The sequence below is a fragment of the Saccostrea cucullata genome, unplaced genomic scaffold (assembly GCF_032062105.1).
Source record: "Saccostrea cucullata isolate Sc308-1 unplaced genomic scaffold, CSIRO_AGI_Scuc_v1 ctg364, whole genome shotgun sequence".
Classification (NCBI taxonomy): Eukaryota; Metazoa; Mollusca; class Bivalvia; order Ostreida; family Ostreidae; genus Saccostrea; species Saccostrea cuccullata.
In genome coordinates this window covers 181,872-199,465 of record NW_026928969.1, presented here as the reverse complement: position 1 = coordinate 199,465, position 17,594 = coordinate 181,872, and the positions used below count along the sequence as shown (strand labels likewise).

General features: G+C 33.0%; 1 protein-coding gene and 1 long non-coding RNA gene across 2 annotated transcripts; both read right to left on the bottom strand.

Moving 5' to 3' along the window:
* Positions 1-625: 625 nt before the first annotated feature.
* LOC134279452 (solute carrier organic anion transporter family member 4C1-like) lies at positions 626-3,068 on the bottom strand. Its single transcript, XM_062761859.1, has 5 exons — positions 2,875-3,068; positions 2,359-2,503; positions 1,626-1,792; positions 1,269-1,333; positions 626-1,156 (listed from the first exon to the last, which is right to left on the bottom strand). The coding sequence occupies exons 1-5, from the start codon at positions 3,063-3,065 to the stop codon at positions 903-905; spliced, it is 822 nt and encodes a 273-aa protein (XP_062617843.1). The 5' UTR covers positions 3,066-3,068; the 3' UTR covers positions 626-902.
* Positions 3,069-3,161: 93 nt separating this feature from the next.
* Positions 3,162-4,424, bottom strand: LOC134279453 (uncharacterized). The gene is made up of 5 exons (XR_009994630.1): positions 4,341-4,424; positions 4,036-4,138; positions 3,828-3,949; positions 3,490-3,611; positions 3,162-3,291 (listed from the first exon to the last, which is right to left on the bottom strand). It is a non-coding gene; the product is annotated as an uncharacterized LOC134279453 (long non-coding RNA).
* Between the last annotated feature and the right edge of the window lie 13,170 nt (positions 4,425-17,594).

The window sequence follows — 17,594 nt, the reverse complement described above, 5'->3', positions numbered from 1 at the left end:
GCTATACCTACTATGTACATGAAAGTTTAAAACATAACAGGACAGGCAATGATAACAAAAGCGCTGGGTAAAAAACAGTTTTCCACTGTGGGAATCCTTATGGAAACCATCTGGAAACCTCAAGATTACATTATGTTTCCCTGGGGTTTCCGTGTGATATACTGAGTTATTTCCCCCTTGATTCCGTGCCACAGAAACTACTACACTCCGATTCCATAAGTGGCAAGGAAACTACTCGGAAATGTCAAGGATTCCATGTTTTGGAAACCACTTGGATACAATAAGGAAACCTTAAGTTTCTATGAGCTGGAAACCTTTGGAATGAAAGGGGTAGTAGTTTCCGTGGCTGGGAAACTAGTCGAGAATCTAAAGGATTTCAAAATGTGGAAACTACTTGGATCAATATATGAAACCTAGAGTTTCCGTGGGTTGGAAACCTAAGGGAATTGAAAGATAGTAGTTTCCGTATCGTGGAAACTTATCAGGAATCGTGAAGTTCTTATGTGGTTTCCGTGAAATGGCAACTATATAGAAACTACTGATGTCACGATATTTCCAAATTTGGGAAACCTAGTTTTTCACCCAGTGAAGGTAACCAAAGTGTCCATCTATTGGTGATGACATAAAACTAGATCATGAACGTAATATTGGTACTTTGCCATGTTGGGAAGTATGATTAAACATATGGCAAAATGAAAACTACAATCTGCTTCAATTCATGAAATTTTTATAGCAATAAACGTAATCTGTATGAAACATTTCACTGAAAATGATATAAAATAAATTTCTCCAATTAAGCAAGTACACACACACACAACATTCTCTCTCTCTCTCTCTCTCTCTCATAACCTAGAATTACAGTTCTCGTCAAGAATATTGAATTCGGGATTATCTGTCCTTGCTTACTCTCCGTTATTGTTCTTCACATCCACCACATTTGTAGAATTTTCTGCTACCTCTGGTTTGTAAACAATGGATGCAATAAAAAGAAGAACAACTCCAGTGAATTTTGTTCCCATCCACCACAGCATAAGACGAAGCCCTAACGGCCATTTATCGTAGATCCAGCAGGACCCACGTACTCCACAATTCTCCTGCCACACCGAACAAGTGCTGTCTAAAATGGCCCCCAGGAATATTGGTCCCGGTAGAGTTCCTAGTCAATCATTTATCAGTTGAATGCATTCTCATATCATTTGTTGAAAAAGAAACGTTTAAAGGTTCATATACGTTTATGTTTATGATGTCAATACAATGCAATTACTTACCTAGAAGTCGACCAAATGTCAACTGTATTCCAAGTCCAAGGGAACGCTGCTGTTGTGGAATACATCTGAAAATGTACTCTTTTACTTTGATGAGCAGTAAATATTGGATAAAGTATTCTTCAATTTTAATTCTAGGCAAATCAGAAAACTTGGCAAACGACTCCTTAAGTGTGGCAGCCATCTTAAAACGCAAGTCACATCGAATCTTCTTAATATAAGGAATCGCTTGCGAAGTTTTTTGCTCAGTCAGTTTAAAAAAGAATATGCATATCAATGCACAAAGAAAACCTTTAAAAACATAAAACAATAATTCAAAAAAACTTGCCCAAACGAAAGTATATTTCAAAGCATACTTACCTGAACATTGCTGTTAATGTTGGTGAGGTTGTAGAAAATGTCAAAAACATCATCAAAAACAAGAGAACACAAAACACATAAAACCAAGTACATCTTCTCGAACATGTTCCACTTCTCAAAACCATAGACGGGGCACTGCTATTTATACAGGAACAGTCTTGATATATCTGGTAGAAAAATATTCATTTTATCTTTGCTTATAATGAACATTGATTTTTTTTACCAAAGCTTTTCAATTTGTCTGGCTGCCCGCAAAGCGTTTTAGAATTCGATGATCAAATTGGAAATGGGGAAAGGCAGGGCAGACGAGAATTTCCGGAAGGGCTACCTATATTTGAATAAGGTCTAATATGATGATGAGTTCACCGGCGTAACAATGCAGGATAGATTCAATTCAATCCCCGGATTCATTTCAAAATTAAGAAATACTGCAAACACCTTTTTTTCTGAAATTGTCTTACAACTTATGGACAGACAGAGCGCCTACCATAAGAAGCCAAATTTATTTACTGAGAGAAATTTTAAAAATCGACAGTTGAAGTATGGAAGCTTTAAAAAGATGCAGACAAATCAGATGGTTAGACTTATTTTTTCCATCTGATATTAGCTATTAATTTGTATTAAGTATATCTTCATGTCCAAGAGATATGGTGATAATCAGTGACAGAAAATTTTCATTATCAATTATTAACATACATACTTAAAATCTTATTCGAAGTGTATTTTTTACTACCTTGGTTTCATTTAAAGTGGTGATACTTGTGCATCCAGCATGACATGGAGAAAAATACACAATTTGGTTTTCATCGCAGATTGGCTCGTATCCTTTTGTAGAACATCCACAGTCGGAGTTACAAGAGGATATAAAGGACGAATCCCTGTACAAATAAAAAAGCAAGCATCCAAACCTGTGCCATTTTTTATGGTTACTATTGTTGGTTAACAAAATTTATACAAAATTATCAAAATGAGTGCCTTGATAGCCATATCAAGCAGCATGTATGGCATAGACATTTGTCTCAGTTTTGCTACTACCAATCTATCCCCCTAGTGACCTTGTCAAAAGACCATGGGTGGAATAAAACTCATATTGCCTAGTGAAGGTTTTACTTTTCAAGTAAGTACATCACGTTAAATAATTCTTATATAATGCAGTTACTAAATTGTTACTTCAGGAGAGGTGAAAAAAAATGTCCATTCTGATCGCTTGTATTTAGTGAGTACAATTTAATAATGATACTTCTCTCACCCAGTTGATGGATATGTCGAAGACATTCCAGCTATAGGGCGGCTTGGACAACTAGCCAGGAATGAAGGACCCAGTAACATGCAGAAGAACAGGCATGCACAGCTGAAGCGAATGATCCCTCGGCATTTCAAGTTGAACTTTTTCACTACATAACCTCCAAAGAGCATACCACCAGCAGATCCAGGTACCATAATGAAACCTTAAGGGTAAAGGTATGAAAAGTTTCATTTGTCGAGTACCACTTGATTTCAGAATCAATAAATATAAATCGTTTTTACTCATCAGTTTTCCGGCCTCCATTATATCTACGTTAAAAAATACTTGAAACAATTTCGCGCCAAATGTTGCTAATCCGCCAATGATGAAGATTTCAACAGTTCCCCCGAGGAGGATGAAAACGAAGGCAGGATTCTTCGCCTGTAATGACAATTGTTTCGACGCAGACTAAGAAAGGTTTATGAAAACACTATTTCCTAATTAAAAGAAGAGAATCTCACTCCTTTCAAATTTACTAGTAGTTGGTTAAATATGAACCTCTCTTGCATAGAGTCTGCAAGGAGTGTTGCATGCAAAGTAAAAAAAATACTAGTGATTCAAGGAGAATTATTTACTTACAAGTAGCAAGAGGGATTTTGGAAGATGTTTTATGCTTTTGCCAAATTCTTCTTTTTCCTTGTAGACCTTCTCAGAATTGGTCTGAGCTTCTGAAACTTTTTCTTTCTGTAGTTCTTCCTAACCTAAATAGGCATTAAAAATGCATCTCATAAAAGCTGCGGATGAGATTGGTTCCCTGCAATATTATATAAAGAATGGCCCTGTCAATATTTTGCTATGGGAAACCCGAAATGTGTGTCTGATCAAAACAAAAAGTAAAATAGGAGGTGCACAATGTACTTATTAAAACATTTTGTACGAAGTGCATTGAATTAGTTTTACCATAAGGATTATTTTACCAGGAAGTCTTCTGGGATATCCGATTATGGGAAACAAAACCAATATAAACCCCCCCATTCCCGCCAAAATACAGATCCACCAGGCTCCTACCCATTGTGGGCTCAGTGGACTCAGAGATATGCTGAAAAATAAAAATATATAAACTAATAATATAATTGGAAAGCCATTAACGAAAAATTATTCTAATATAAAAAAAGATAATTTAACCTGCTTATGTCCATTTTATTCACGTCTACAAATATGGACAACGAGTGTGCCCCTGCAATGTAGCCCACAACAACACCGAGCGCCGCGCAACAAAACGTACAACCTACAAAGCAACAATTTGAATAGTGGAATTTTATTATAAGAGCATTTTCATTCTTTTGGCGGGGGTTCCGAGGCATGTTTACGAATTTGAATTCCTACTGAAAAATTATCATTATTTAAGCTACACGTAGAAGAACTTAAGCATTTTATTACTAGTATACTTAGTACACTGTGCTGGTGTAGAGTAAGAGAGGAAGTAGTACCAAAGTAGAAGGGAGAGTTCCTGGTTTTACTATTCTCTTCTATGTACGTTATACCCAGGGTAAACGATGGAACTGCTCCTATACCGATGATTATGTTCTCCTTCGTTTCACTCATCCGAACATAAAATATTTCTATTCTAAGTACTTAGAAAATAAATAACAGAACACAGATGTAGTATGTTGAGCGCCTATCAACCAGTTTATTCGCATATATATGTACAATAAACACGCGACTTTAAGTAGCGATGCACTGGATGATGACCCCAAGAATATTACCAAAATTCCAAATACAATCTATCTGCAAAATACAATGAAACATGTCTTAATTATACAATATATATATATCTAAGTAATTCAAAAAAAGCGTGTTCGAAATCTGGTTGATTATTGCTCGTCGATGACCACTTTACGCCTGACCAACTTCTTATATACTATGACCAAACAACTACCCTTCAATATGCTTACGCGTATAAAATAATCCCCACATACAACTAATAGAAAATGATTTATGTTCTCCTTCGTTTCACTCATCCGAACATAAAATATTTCTATTCTAAGTACTTAGAAAATAAATAACAGAACACAGATGTAGTATGTTGAGCGCCTATCAACCAGTTCGAACACAAAGGTTGGGTATATCATTAACCTACAAAAGAAATTAAAGAATTCATAATCCAAGATTCAAAGTAACCACGAGTTTGTTATTTAAACTATCTGAAATGTAACCATCTTTAGCATTCTCCGAACGCCATCTGCCATGAGCTTTAAAAAGTCTATCTGGAATATTGTTATTAGCTGCTGCAGTTGCTCCACCACTTCTCAAACTATGTAAACCATAATCTTTAAAATCTACACACACACTTTTAAGAGCATCCAGAAGAAGCTCTCTAGCTCTAGTATAAGTCAAAGGTTTATTTGATTTACATAACTTATAAACATTGTCCTTTTTGAAAAATGTAACTGCTCTAAAAATAAAATCATTAGACTGAAAAGCAAGACCAGCTAATGATATGTATTTTTCAAGATAAGAAACAGGACAAAGTTTATTACCTGTTTTCGCTATAACAACAATATTACCTTGCCTGAAAATATCCGTTTTGCTTTTATCAACTCTAATTTCAACATGTGAACCTGATTCATGAAACTTAATGTCACACATTCGAATATGCACAAGTTCATCATATCTTAAGAAACCTGCATAACCTAATAACAACATACATACCAATCTCGAATGATATAAATTTTCTACCTGTGGAAATTTATCCATTATTTTATCTAAAATCTCAGGTGTAATAGGTTTCTTCTTAACTACAGGTTTCGATAACAATCTCTTCCCTCCTTCTAAAATCAAATTTACAAGATTGTCTGCACATGGATTATTACAAAGATTAATATGATGTGCCCATTGAATACTATAATATGCCGCATTAATGACTGCAACTGAAGACTGCTTTTGTATAAGATAAGACAAATAAACTGCAACAGAAGATGGTGTAGCAGGTAATGCAAGAAATTTAAATTTTGTGCACCAAGACTTAAACTGTAGAAAATAGCTTCTGTATTTTTTATACGTGTTATCACTTTTACTGTGCATTACTATATCATTCATTTTGAGTACCGTGTCCTTGAGTCTAGGATCTTGAATCTTTTTAATTTCTTTCCAAGTCGAGAAACTACATGTGAGCTGAAATTAAAAAAAAAAATTACTTCATATTAAATATATATACATTTATGTCTCTTGATCAACATTTCAGCCCTTTCTTGATCAAATTTAATAAGTACATCTGTAATCTTATTCATAATGCTTCATAATTCATAATAATTAACAATTATATGCAACATAAATTTTATATTCATAATTGCCCCATCAAGGCTTCATCACAATTGCCCCATCCGGGCTTCATCACTATTGCCCCATCCGGGCTTCATCACAATTGCCCCATCCGGGCTTCATCACAATTGCCCCATCCGGGCTTTACAAAAGCCTCATAAAGGCTAACATAAATTCATGATCATTGTCTGTTATAACATAGCATAAACACAAAATTCAACAATCAGAACAATCTATGTAAAGCACAATAACATTACTCTGAAACTGTGGTTCAGCAAACACACTTTCTGCATGAGATCCTTTCCTGAAAAAGTTTCGAGGCTTGTGATATTCAAGCCATTCTTTAACAAAATTTTGAAAATTTCCAGAAAACGGCTTAACTAATAAAGGCCAAAAAGGTGCAGACTGCCATTTAGGAACAATAAGAGTACCTCTTGCTTTGCACAAAATCAAATGTTTAATCACTTTTATAATTAGATTAACAGGAGGTACTATCCAATTATTACCTATAGACCAATCAAACCCAAAAGCATCTACACCTGATGTTCCAGGATTCCAAAATCTGGAATAAAATTTTTCTACTTTCTTATTTTTACAGTCTGCAAATAAATCATAATCAAATGGCCCCCATTTTTTACTTAAAAACTGGAAAATGTGATCACCCACTGACCAATCATCAAAATCAAAAATCTTACTGTACGCATCTGCAATTTCATTCTCAGATCTTGGAATCCATTCAGTCTCTAGCTTAATTTTATTCTGCAAACAAATAGAATAAATAGATATTGATAAACTTTGCAATTCTTGATTCATACTGCCCTTGTCAACGATCTTGACTACATTTTGATTATCAGTGTACAGCTTAACTACCCTATCGCTTAACATTTCTTTGAGACTCTCTACAGTAATTTGTACTGCTTTAAGTTCTCTCCATGTGGAACTTTGACACTTCTGTTCAGGTGTCCACATATAATGAACCAACGAATTATTTGTCTTAACAGAATAACCAGCTCCTGCAATACCACTAGCATCTGTATATAAAATCTGCTCTGGACGTTTGTCACTTTCAAAATAACACACTCTGGCTAAAGATCTACAATTTTGTAACCAAAAGTTAATTTCATGATCGATGTTATCATTAAATAATATTGTTTGATCCCATGAGACACATTCTGCAATGGCTATATGTAAATATCTAGACATGATGTTACATATGTTACCAAGGCTAAAAGAAAATGAAATGATTTTCCCTGTAATTTTAGCCAACTGTCTAGCTGTAACATTACTTTTGTTTTTGATAATGAACTCAATATCATTCTGAAATTTCAAAAGTTTATCATCAGGTACTGATAGAGTTCCCAATTTAGTATCCCATAAAAATCCTAACCACTTAATGACTTGTTTGGGTTGAAACTCACTCTTTTCTTCATTGATAACAAAACCTGCATCAATTAAATCTTTTTTAACTTCACAAGAAATTTTTGCACAAGTATGATAATCATCAGCAATACCCCATCCATCATCTAGATAAACGATTGAATTAAAACCTTTGTTTCTCCAGAATTTCACTAAAGATCTAAGTAACTTTGTAAATAAATACGGGGCACTCGACAAACCAAAAGGTAAACATTTAAAAATGAAATACCTCTTTTTATCTCCAAAAATTTCCATGTGAAACCAAGATATTTTTGATGCGAATCATGTATTTCTACATGGTGGTACCCTGACTTTAAATCAAATTTGTACATAAATCCATTTTTTACCACCAATTGTAATGCATTAGCAACACCTTCGATTTTAAATTTTTTCTTTTCAATAAATTGATTAACATGCCTGAGGTCTAATATCAATCTACATTTTCCAGCAGAATTAACCGACACAGATAAAGGGTTTACCACATAAGGTTGAGTCATCTGTTCCTCTACTATTCCTGAAACTAAGAGCTCATTAATAGCACAGTCAACAAATTGTCCATGCTGTAATGCAGATTTGTTATTAGTGAGACATGCTGTTGGAGGCAACATTAAAAATGGAATAAAATAACCATATTCTATGACATTTAAAATAAAATCTGAGGCACCTATATGATATTTCCAAAATTTTGCGTGTTTCTTTAAATTGCCTTTAACACTATTTGAACTAAAATTTTCAAATTCACATACATTGTCATTCAAAGAACAAGTGCTCACCAAGTCATTATTTGCTGGCTGTTGTTGTTGTTGCGGTTGTAGTGGAAGTTCCACTTCCTCTCTCTGGACATTTGTTGGCCCAGTGTCCAAATTTGTTACAGTAGAAACAGATGTTGCTGGCTGCTGCTCCGTTGTTACTTGTGACAGTTGAAGTTGCCTTTCTGTACCCTTGTTGAGGATATGTGAAGGGCTGATAGAACGATTGTCTTCCGTACTCCGTACTGTTCTGGGGAAACCCTGTCCAGAATCCTGCCCATATGAACGAAAAAACTGTCCCGGAAATGACTGCACTTCCTGTCCAGGATAAGCACGTGTTGTTCTGTCATAAGGCTTCTTGTTGTTGCTTCTTTTCTTTGCTCTGAAAATAGCTTGTCGAAGCTTAGTAGCATCGTCAGCGTCGTCAGTAATAGGATCATCTTCATACTCATGTACAACATCCCAACCATATTTATCCGCTATGCGAACAACTTTATTTCTTTTATTCAAATGTGTTATGGTAGAATTCAAAATTTCTTTAGCCGCTTCTATTCTGTTATTTTCCAACAGGTTTAATACTTTTCTAATGTCAGTTTCTCTTTCTGCATTGAATTCAAACTGAATTTTATTGCCTTGATATCTAAAATCAGGTACCTTTTTTTCTGTTGACCTCTGGGCTAAACTCAACTCACTGACGATTTCTTGCTTTTGCCGTCTAAGCGCCCTTTCTAATTTGTCTGTAAAAATATCCAGTGCATCTTCACTAGTGAATTCGTCTTGCGAATTTTGTGTCAAGCCAGGTCGTCCACTTTGGCCAATTTGGGGCGCAGCATGTAAAACCCGCTCCTCGTGACTAGAATTTGACTCATTCATAACAGGTAAAGCGTGTTCGAAATCTGGTTGATTATTGCTCGTCGATGACCACTTTACGCCTGACCAACTTCTTATATACTATGACCAAACAACTACCCTTCAATATGCTTACGCGTATAAAATAATCCCCACATACAACTAATAGAAAATGATGTACATTCCCCAGCAACAACATGGAGTAGTAGCTTTTGTAATTTTGCTCCGAACTTTGAACTGAACAAATTGCAGTGCTTGAATTGGGCGATACGCAGACGTTGTCGGTAGAGTTTTCTGCTGCACCTAAAAATTGAATGCAAAGTCTCAAATGATGGAACATGTCAAATTTTTTTGTAGAACTAATGCTCGAAAAGCATATGTTATTTATGGAGTAAGAGTATTAACTCACTTGATATGGTGTAAGTGTATTTTTCTCCGATGAACTGCGGTAGAGCAAACACCAAACATCCTATAGACATCAAAAACATCCCAGCTCCCATTAGACGAGGCTTATTGGCATAAGTCCCCAAATACCCCACAATCATAAGCAGAACTGCAGCTCCGAAATCATTGGCCGAGGCGATCATGCCCGACTCCTTACTGGACAATTCATATCTTTTCTCTAACGTGACGACGATTATGTTGATGACACCATTGACAATGAAACCTTCACAGAACGAGAAGATACAGTGAAATAGTACGTACCATCTTATCGTGTTAAGGAACTGAAGGCAGCTGGAAAAGGAAGAGTGGGTCTATGTACTACTTTCTAGTGTTTGGTGCTTTCTTTAATAAATGTAGTAATTTCATATACAGGCCCTTGGAAACGCTTTATTTAAAAGAAAGGTGCACCCCCTCCCCCTACACAAAAAACAAAAAAGGTTATTAATTGATGGAACGTAAACTATGCGGAAAATTGTTTGATTTCGACTTCACATCTTAAAGTTGGGAGGGGCTTCAAAATTATACTATACATAGAAAAACTACACCAACCAGACTATTCTCACCCCCCACCCCGCCCCCTGCAAATTACGGGCCTGGTATATGATAATACATTTCAATAGAAAATTGGGAAAAAGGAAACGTTAGAATCCAACTAAACTATAGCTAATAATGCAAAAATTAAAAAAAAAAATAGTGGAAATGTTCATCCCCGATTCATGTAACCTTTCATTTACTTTCGACTTAAAAAAAGGTTAGACAAAAAAATGAACGCATGTTCAATGAATGCGTAAGCGAGTCGAATAGTGGAATGTCACGTGAGTAAAGTGATTATACGAAAAACCTTGATGACACTCGGTAAACTGCTAAATTAGTGGCTAACTCAACCGTAGTTTGAAGACTTTTTCAAAAAATTAGATATGAGCCGAAATGTGTGCAATATTGTCCTTTGGATATGTTAAAATTCAAAATAAAATACACATTCTGTGCAAATGAGACCAATGGACAAGTTGCGGCTCGATGTAAACGACGTCACTGAAACGGGCTTGCATATGAATAACAATAGAAATGTGACAAAACTGTTAGACCCCCTTCTCAAAAGCTAGTGTCGCTCTGCATTATTTAATACTTCCACGTAATATAATATACCAAAACCTGCTCTTAAGACTTTTTTAATTTCTGAATGAACTTCGGAATTTAATTTGCGCAAGACACCAGGACCCAACTCTTATAGCTTAAGTGCATTCCTCCTTTACATATCTGAACCTATAGGCATTCTGCTATTAGATTGAAAAATCCAATCTGACAATGATAGCCAAATCATAGAAACCTGTGGACAGTAAAAAATAAATGTTTAATTGATTCTGGTTCTTGTTCATATAGTGAACAAAGTGGAGAATTTTTAATTTTAAAAAGTGTAAGTTTTTTATTTGTAACTTAAATTCTATGAATAATTCTATAATTGAACCATATCAGTCCTGAATCTTTAGTTAAGTATTTAAAGTTTGTATAAATATGATTCCAATTAAAATCAGATTCCAATTTTATGTCAATAGCACATTTGTTTTCACAAATAGGTTTGTGCTGTATTTTTGACATTAAATGATCGTTAATGTTTCTTGATCCTTGTTTATTCCGACATAGTATTTTTAAAAATTCAGGTTGGTATGGTTTAACATAAATAGTTTTTGACAATTGTTTGACATTTGGCCATGAATATAAAACTGCCTGCTTCAGTCCCTCGTATGTGGTGAATGGCAACTTAATTAAATAATCATTTGTGATACTTTCATAACTAATAAAATTGCGTTCTGTATCAAATAAATCATGTGCTACATGGAACCCTTTTTCATACAATGTCTTATAAAATACATATTTATTTTGAATCTTTATTTTATTATTATACCACAATGGATCTAACAATATATATTCATCGTGAAAGTTAAAACTGTCTAAAAAATCAGCAAAATAAAGCAAAGTTTCTTTCCAAAAAATACTTTGTATGATTTTTGCCCTTTGTTTACAATTTTTTGTTTTATATTCAGACCCAACCTGACAAAGTTTATTAATATTACAACCAGTAATTTCAGAAAGAATATTTATCCAGTTTGAATTATTTGTAAATATTCTCCGAATCCATGTTAATTTTAGGGATTTAATAAATGTTTCTATATTAGTCATTCTACATCCACCTCTTTCAGAGTTCAACTGTAACGTTTTTCGAGATATTTTGTCAATTTTATTTCCCCATATGAATTTATACAGAGCTTTTTCGAGTTGCTGTATCCACTGCATACTTGGTTTCGGAAGAGAAATAAATAAATAAATGTGTAAACTTTGATAAAAGCAAACTTTTTACTAAAGTTATTTTTCCTAAAGGTGAAATATTTCTTTTAGACCTTCTGAATAAGTTTAAACTTATTGTCAAAATTAGGCTCTTCCTTTTCTTTTTTTAAAGATTTGCAGTGTATGTAATGCCTAAAACAGTAATTGGTTCAGTTGTCCATTTTAATCCTGTATCACTAGTATTTTTTGTGTTAATTTTAGATCCAATCCAGACTGCTTTTATTTTTGAAATATAAGGCTTTAATCCGGAGAGTTTTGAAAATTGAAAAAAAAAGATCAAGTGCACTTTTAAAACTCTTTTCTGATCCATCCAAAAAAATGAACTGTGTAGTCTGCATATTGAAGTAAACAAACTTTTTCCTTTCCTATTTTAATGTCTTTGATATTTTTATTTTGTCGTATCATATGTGCTAAAATTTCTACACAAAGATTAAATAAGTAGGGAGATACTGGGTCACCCTGACGACATCCCCTGCCAATTTCAAAAAAATTAGAAAAAATGCCATTTTGGATAACAAATAATTTGGCTTTATTATATAGCACTGAATCCAATTTAAGAAGATCAGGGCCAAAATTTAAAAATTGCTGAGTATTGTACATAATTTTCCATGATATGGAGTCAAATGCTTTTTCAAAATCTATTAGTAATACCATACCTGGAATATTGTTTTCATAAGTGGCATTAATTACATCATAGATCATTCGTGTATTTTCCCCCAATACATGTAAATCTATCTCTAAGAAAGCCCTTTTGATTATCATGAATTAAATAGTCAAGAACGTTTTTAATCCTATTTGCTATATATGATGAAGCAATTTTATATGTTGATACTGGACGCCACCCTATTAATCCGAAGCCTAAGAGTTAACTGATAAACATTGATTCAAGTTTCATATATATAATAATATATAACAATGGCAATTATAGCACAATTCTGAGCATGAATGACAGGTGGCTTGGATAGAAAAACTCATATCACATTGAGTAAGTTTGTTTAAATTGACACATTTTGAGTTGCATTGTAATTATCATAATTCTAGTGTTTCATGGTGTTAAAAGTAATTACAGTTACTAGTAATTAAAAGTATATTACAAACTCAGCTAAAATGTCACCATAATTGTTTTTATCAAAAATCACACCCCGATATTTCTAAAAGGTGTTTTGAAAAAAAGTTTGGAAAATGAAACAAGTCAAAAGGTGAAAGATCTGGCGTATATTGCTGGTGTGACAAAACATTAACTTTCTGTTTAACCCAAAAACTACTTTACTCTTCACGGCGTGAGGTTCTGGACGCTGTCATGAAGAAATTTAATGTTGTGTATTCCTGATTTTTTTTTTTTTTTTTTTTTTTTTTTTTTTGCAAAAAATTGCTTTCTAGACTTCTCTAGAAATTGAACTGCTTTCCCGAATAAGAATTTGAACAACAAGACCACTAATACTTAAGAAAATGTCATATAAATCTGTTTTTGTGATTTTACAATACTTTGCCTTTTTTAGACCTTGGCTTTTTTTCGTCAAGTGCATCTTATTGTAATTTTGTTTTGAGAGTTTAAACTAATGGATTCGTTTCACTATTTATTTATTTATTTTTATTTTTATTTCTATTTTTTTATTTTTATCATTATTTTTTTTTTTTTTTTGAATTTCAGAAAAACGTGGATAACTTCAATTTTTGATTTTTTTAAAATAATAGTTTAGATATTCTTCCACGATGTCCTTTTCGCTCTTTTTTTTCAAAACATAGGGTGACCATCGAGTACTAAGTTTTTTTTACTGTGAAATGTTTCTTTAAAACAGTGTAAACTATCCCCAAAATAATGCTGATCAATTTTGAAGTTTGGCAATCAATACATTGGAGTTGTAAGTTTTTGTCGCCAAGGACAATTTTTGTTCATTGAAATCCACCTGCTCATGTATATAAAACATACACTGATAGCTGTAAATGTCACTTATTTCAATGAATATTTCTTGGGGATTTTTAATGAAATTACAGCAGCTTTCATGAAGCGTTTAATCTCACTCTAGTTTACTGATTCTTTACCATTCATTTCAAATGCAGTGTCTCGAATAGCCCTTATTTCCCATCTTCTCACAATAAAACTATGTGATGAACAGTGGTAAAAAAACTAATCAATTCATTAAAGATTCATTCATGAGAGAAAGTCAAGATTAATGTAATATGATTTCTTTATTGTATGTCATAAAGCTCGGGACATAATTTATTGAACAGCCCTGACATATAAGCAGCAATTTGCGTTCCTTAAATTTTTGAGATGAAATTTAGAACGGAGAGACATTAGGCCTTTATAAGCAGCAATTTGCGTTCCATAAATTTTTGAAGATGAAATATAGAAAAGAGAGACATAAGGTCTTTGAGCAGCAATTTGCGTTCCATAAATTTTAAACTGAAATCCTTACCTCGGTTTAAAACAACAGAAACCATAAGGTTCTATTTTCTTATCCACTTCATCACTTTTCCCTCTGTCTTGGTTCGCTTTGCTCATTGGCATTAATTTCTTGAGGGTAAAAGAAAATAATATTATACTTAAAAAAACAAGCAAAAATTACAAATTCATTTTTTTTTAATATACTAATTGCAAAAGATCAATCGTGCACGGTTGTAAAACTTTATTGAAAGGAAAATTAATTTAATGAGAACTGTACACTACTTTGGAATTAATATAACATACCTCGGACTGATGTTCTTCCAGTGACATTTCGGATAGTTTTTACTTTAACGTTTGTTTATCTCATTATAATACACTTCTAATTCTTGTTCTGGTAGATAACTAATATGATAACCGAACTTTCGTTTTGGCATTTTGTTTAAAATCCTTAGTGAAGAAAAAATAAGTTGTCCAGACAACAATACTGGGCGTGACAATAAGAGAGTTCACCAAAAGTAGTGTTGTTGTACTGTACAATGTATAATATTATCGGTTCACTTTGAATGCCACCTGTAGGAATTTTGAGTTGATTTAAAGAAGAATACTTTTTTAATTGTGAGGGTGGTCCAGAAAATTCATTGTTCAAAGACTGTTGATTTCAGAATAATTGCTTTACACATTCGTCAAACATTGAGAGCTGCATACTTTATGCTCTGACTGACCAAAGAGATGGACACATTACAGTACAGAATGGTTTGAGATGATCTGTTCTGTTCTGTTCCGTAAAATATCATATTGAAAAGTTTGAAAAATTCTGAATAATTTTAGTGAATTCAGTACTATTTCGCACTTAAATTCAAGAACCATCGCAAAATTGATTGACATGTACAAGGCAGATGAGAGAAAAAGTGCAAAACAGGATATATGCATTTGAAAGGCTAAAAAGTATAGAATGTCATAGAAACATAATTCATTTTCAATATAAGATCGAGATTACTTGTTTTTTTACGGTATCCCCCCCAAATATTCTTAGAAATACTGCTAATATAGCTAAGATTTCATACATACTTTGTAGTACACTTCACATATCTATTATGTTTGCTATCTTCTCGCCGTTAGACTGATTAAAATATGATTTTAAAAAATGTCCTGTTGTGTATATGAAGCAAGAAAACATCCCATAGAACATACTGCTTTTCCAAATTACAAAAATAATTTAAAGTGGGAAGGAAAGAAAGTACACTGAAAGGTACCTCAAACGAAAGTTTGTCCCTCTCTTTCTTATTTTAAAACGCAAGGGTTTTATTATTTGAAGAATCGCATAACTTTTTAACAAGAAAAGATAAAGATATAAGCAGATGTAAAAATTCAATCTAAATAATGATTATAATTTTATATTTAAAAAATAAAAAGAAAGAAAACTGGAATTCCTTGTGAACTAAATAGTTTTGTCAGAGTTTGTTTACATATATTTCATCTGGATCAACATTTATTCAAAGAGAGACCTTTAAAAAATATTTCTATTAATATCACATCTTATTTGGGTTCTTATCAATTTTCCTTTGAAAACGTACTAGACTTGAACATTTTTATAAGTATACTTTCTTTAACTTAATATCCCTGTCTCTTCGTAAATTTTCAATACAGTCAATATGGAAATATGAAAACGTGATAACACTGTTTTATGTTTAAAAGAAAGGTTTTATACGAGGATTGGTTGTTCTGACGTTTCACTTTGCACTCATTTTGAATCTACCAAAAAAAATCGAATACTTCATTTATTAAATGATCTTAAAGCTACAGCTCATCAGCTTATAGCAAAATAGCAGTAAAAGATATAGAAATGAACTGAATGAGTGCCAAAAGTAACGTCATTATGACATCGGTAATATTTTTGCCATCCGACAGTAGACAAAACTTAACGTGATATTCATCTTATTGTTTTAATTTAATCGAATGAAATTTTTGGCAAATTATTTAAATAGATAGGGATAGTAGTACGTCAATTTTTGTTGCGCAAGGATGACGTTTACTCAAGTTTCAGAAGACAGAAAGGAAATTTTATGAAGTACAATATGTTAAATCAAAAATTATTCTAAACGAATGATAAAATAACCAAGTTTTAATTCTAATCAAGTCAAAATTTTATATCTTATTATTTGAAGAATATATACAGGAACAAAGGTTAATAAACGGTAATGCAGAGGAAATTCTCATTTTTAATATCAAATATATGAAAGGTTACATGTATTTTTAAACATCAATTTGCAAATATTATATGTTAACGCTCATGAATTATTTCAAATAATTGAATGCTATGAAATAAAGAAATTTAAAAATGTGAACAAAAACCATTCCAGACAACTTATCTCAATAATTTGATCATTGACCTCATATAATATTAGCACCATTAGAATCAGGGCAACAAAAGTAACCTGAGGTTATAAATGATTTTGAGTTCTTACCATTCAGATTTTTGTAATATTTCTATTCCCCACGATAAATTTAAATCCAGGCTTTTTGATATAATTGACAGTTGCTTTTTCAATAAAAATGGAACTCGTAATTTTACTTACCTGGTCACTGGTCATATGCAAAATTATTTTGTTAAAAAAGATTCTGATTGCACACACAAGTACTCTGAAGTTGACATCAAGAAGACGTATGAGTTTTTGATTGACAATATCTATGTGGTTTTTGGAGATCAGGTCTTCCAACAATCTATTGGAATTCCCATGGGAACAATTGCGCTCCGTTATTTGCAGACCTATTTTTGTATTCATATGAAGCAGAATTTATGCAAAATCTTATGCGTAAAAAGAAGAAAACACTTGCTGTGGCCTTCAACTCGACCTTCAGATATATCGACGACGTATTGTCAATTAACAATGGTAATTTCCATTCCTACGTCGATACGATATATCCAGGAGAGCTTGAGATAAAAGATACCACAGAGTCTGACACATCTGTTTCATACTTTGATATTTGACTTGAAAAGACGTTAATGGTAACCTAACAACCAAGTTATATGATAAACGTGACGACTTCAACTTTTCTATCGTCAACTTCCCTTACTTATGCAGCAATATATATCTCAGTTGATTCGATACGCAAGAGCATACTCTACGTATGAACAATTTTTAAAACGAGGTAAATTATTGACAAGCAAGTTAATGAAACAAAAATATCAGCAGTCTCGTTTAAAGTCATCATTTCGTAAGTTCTATGGTCGA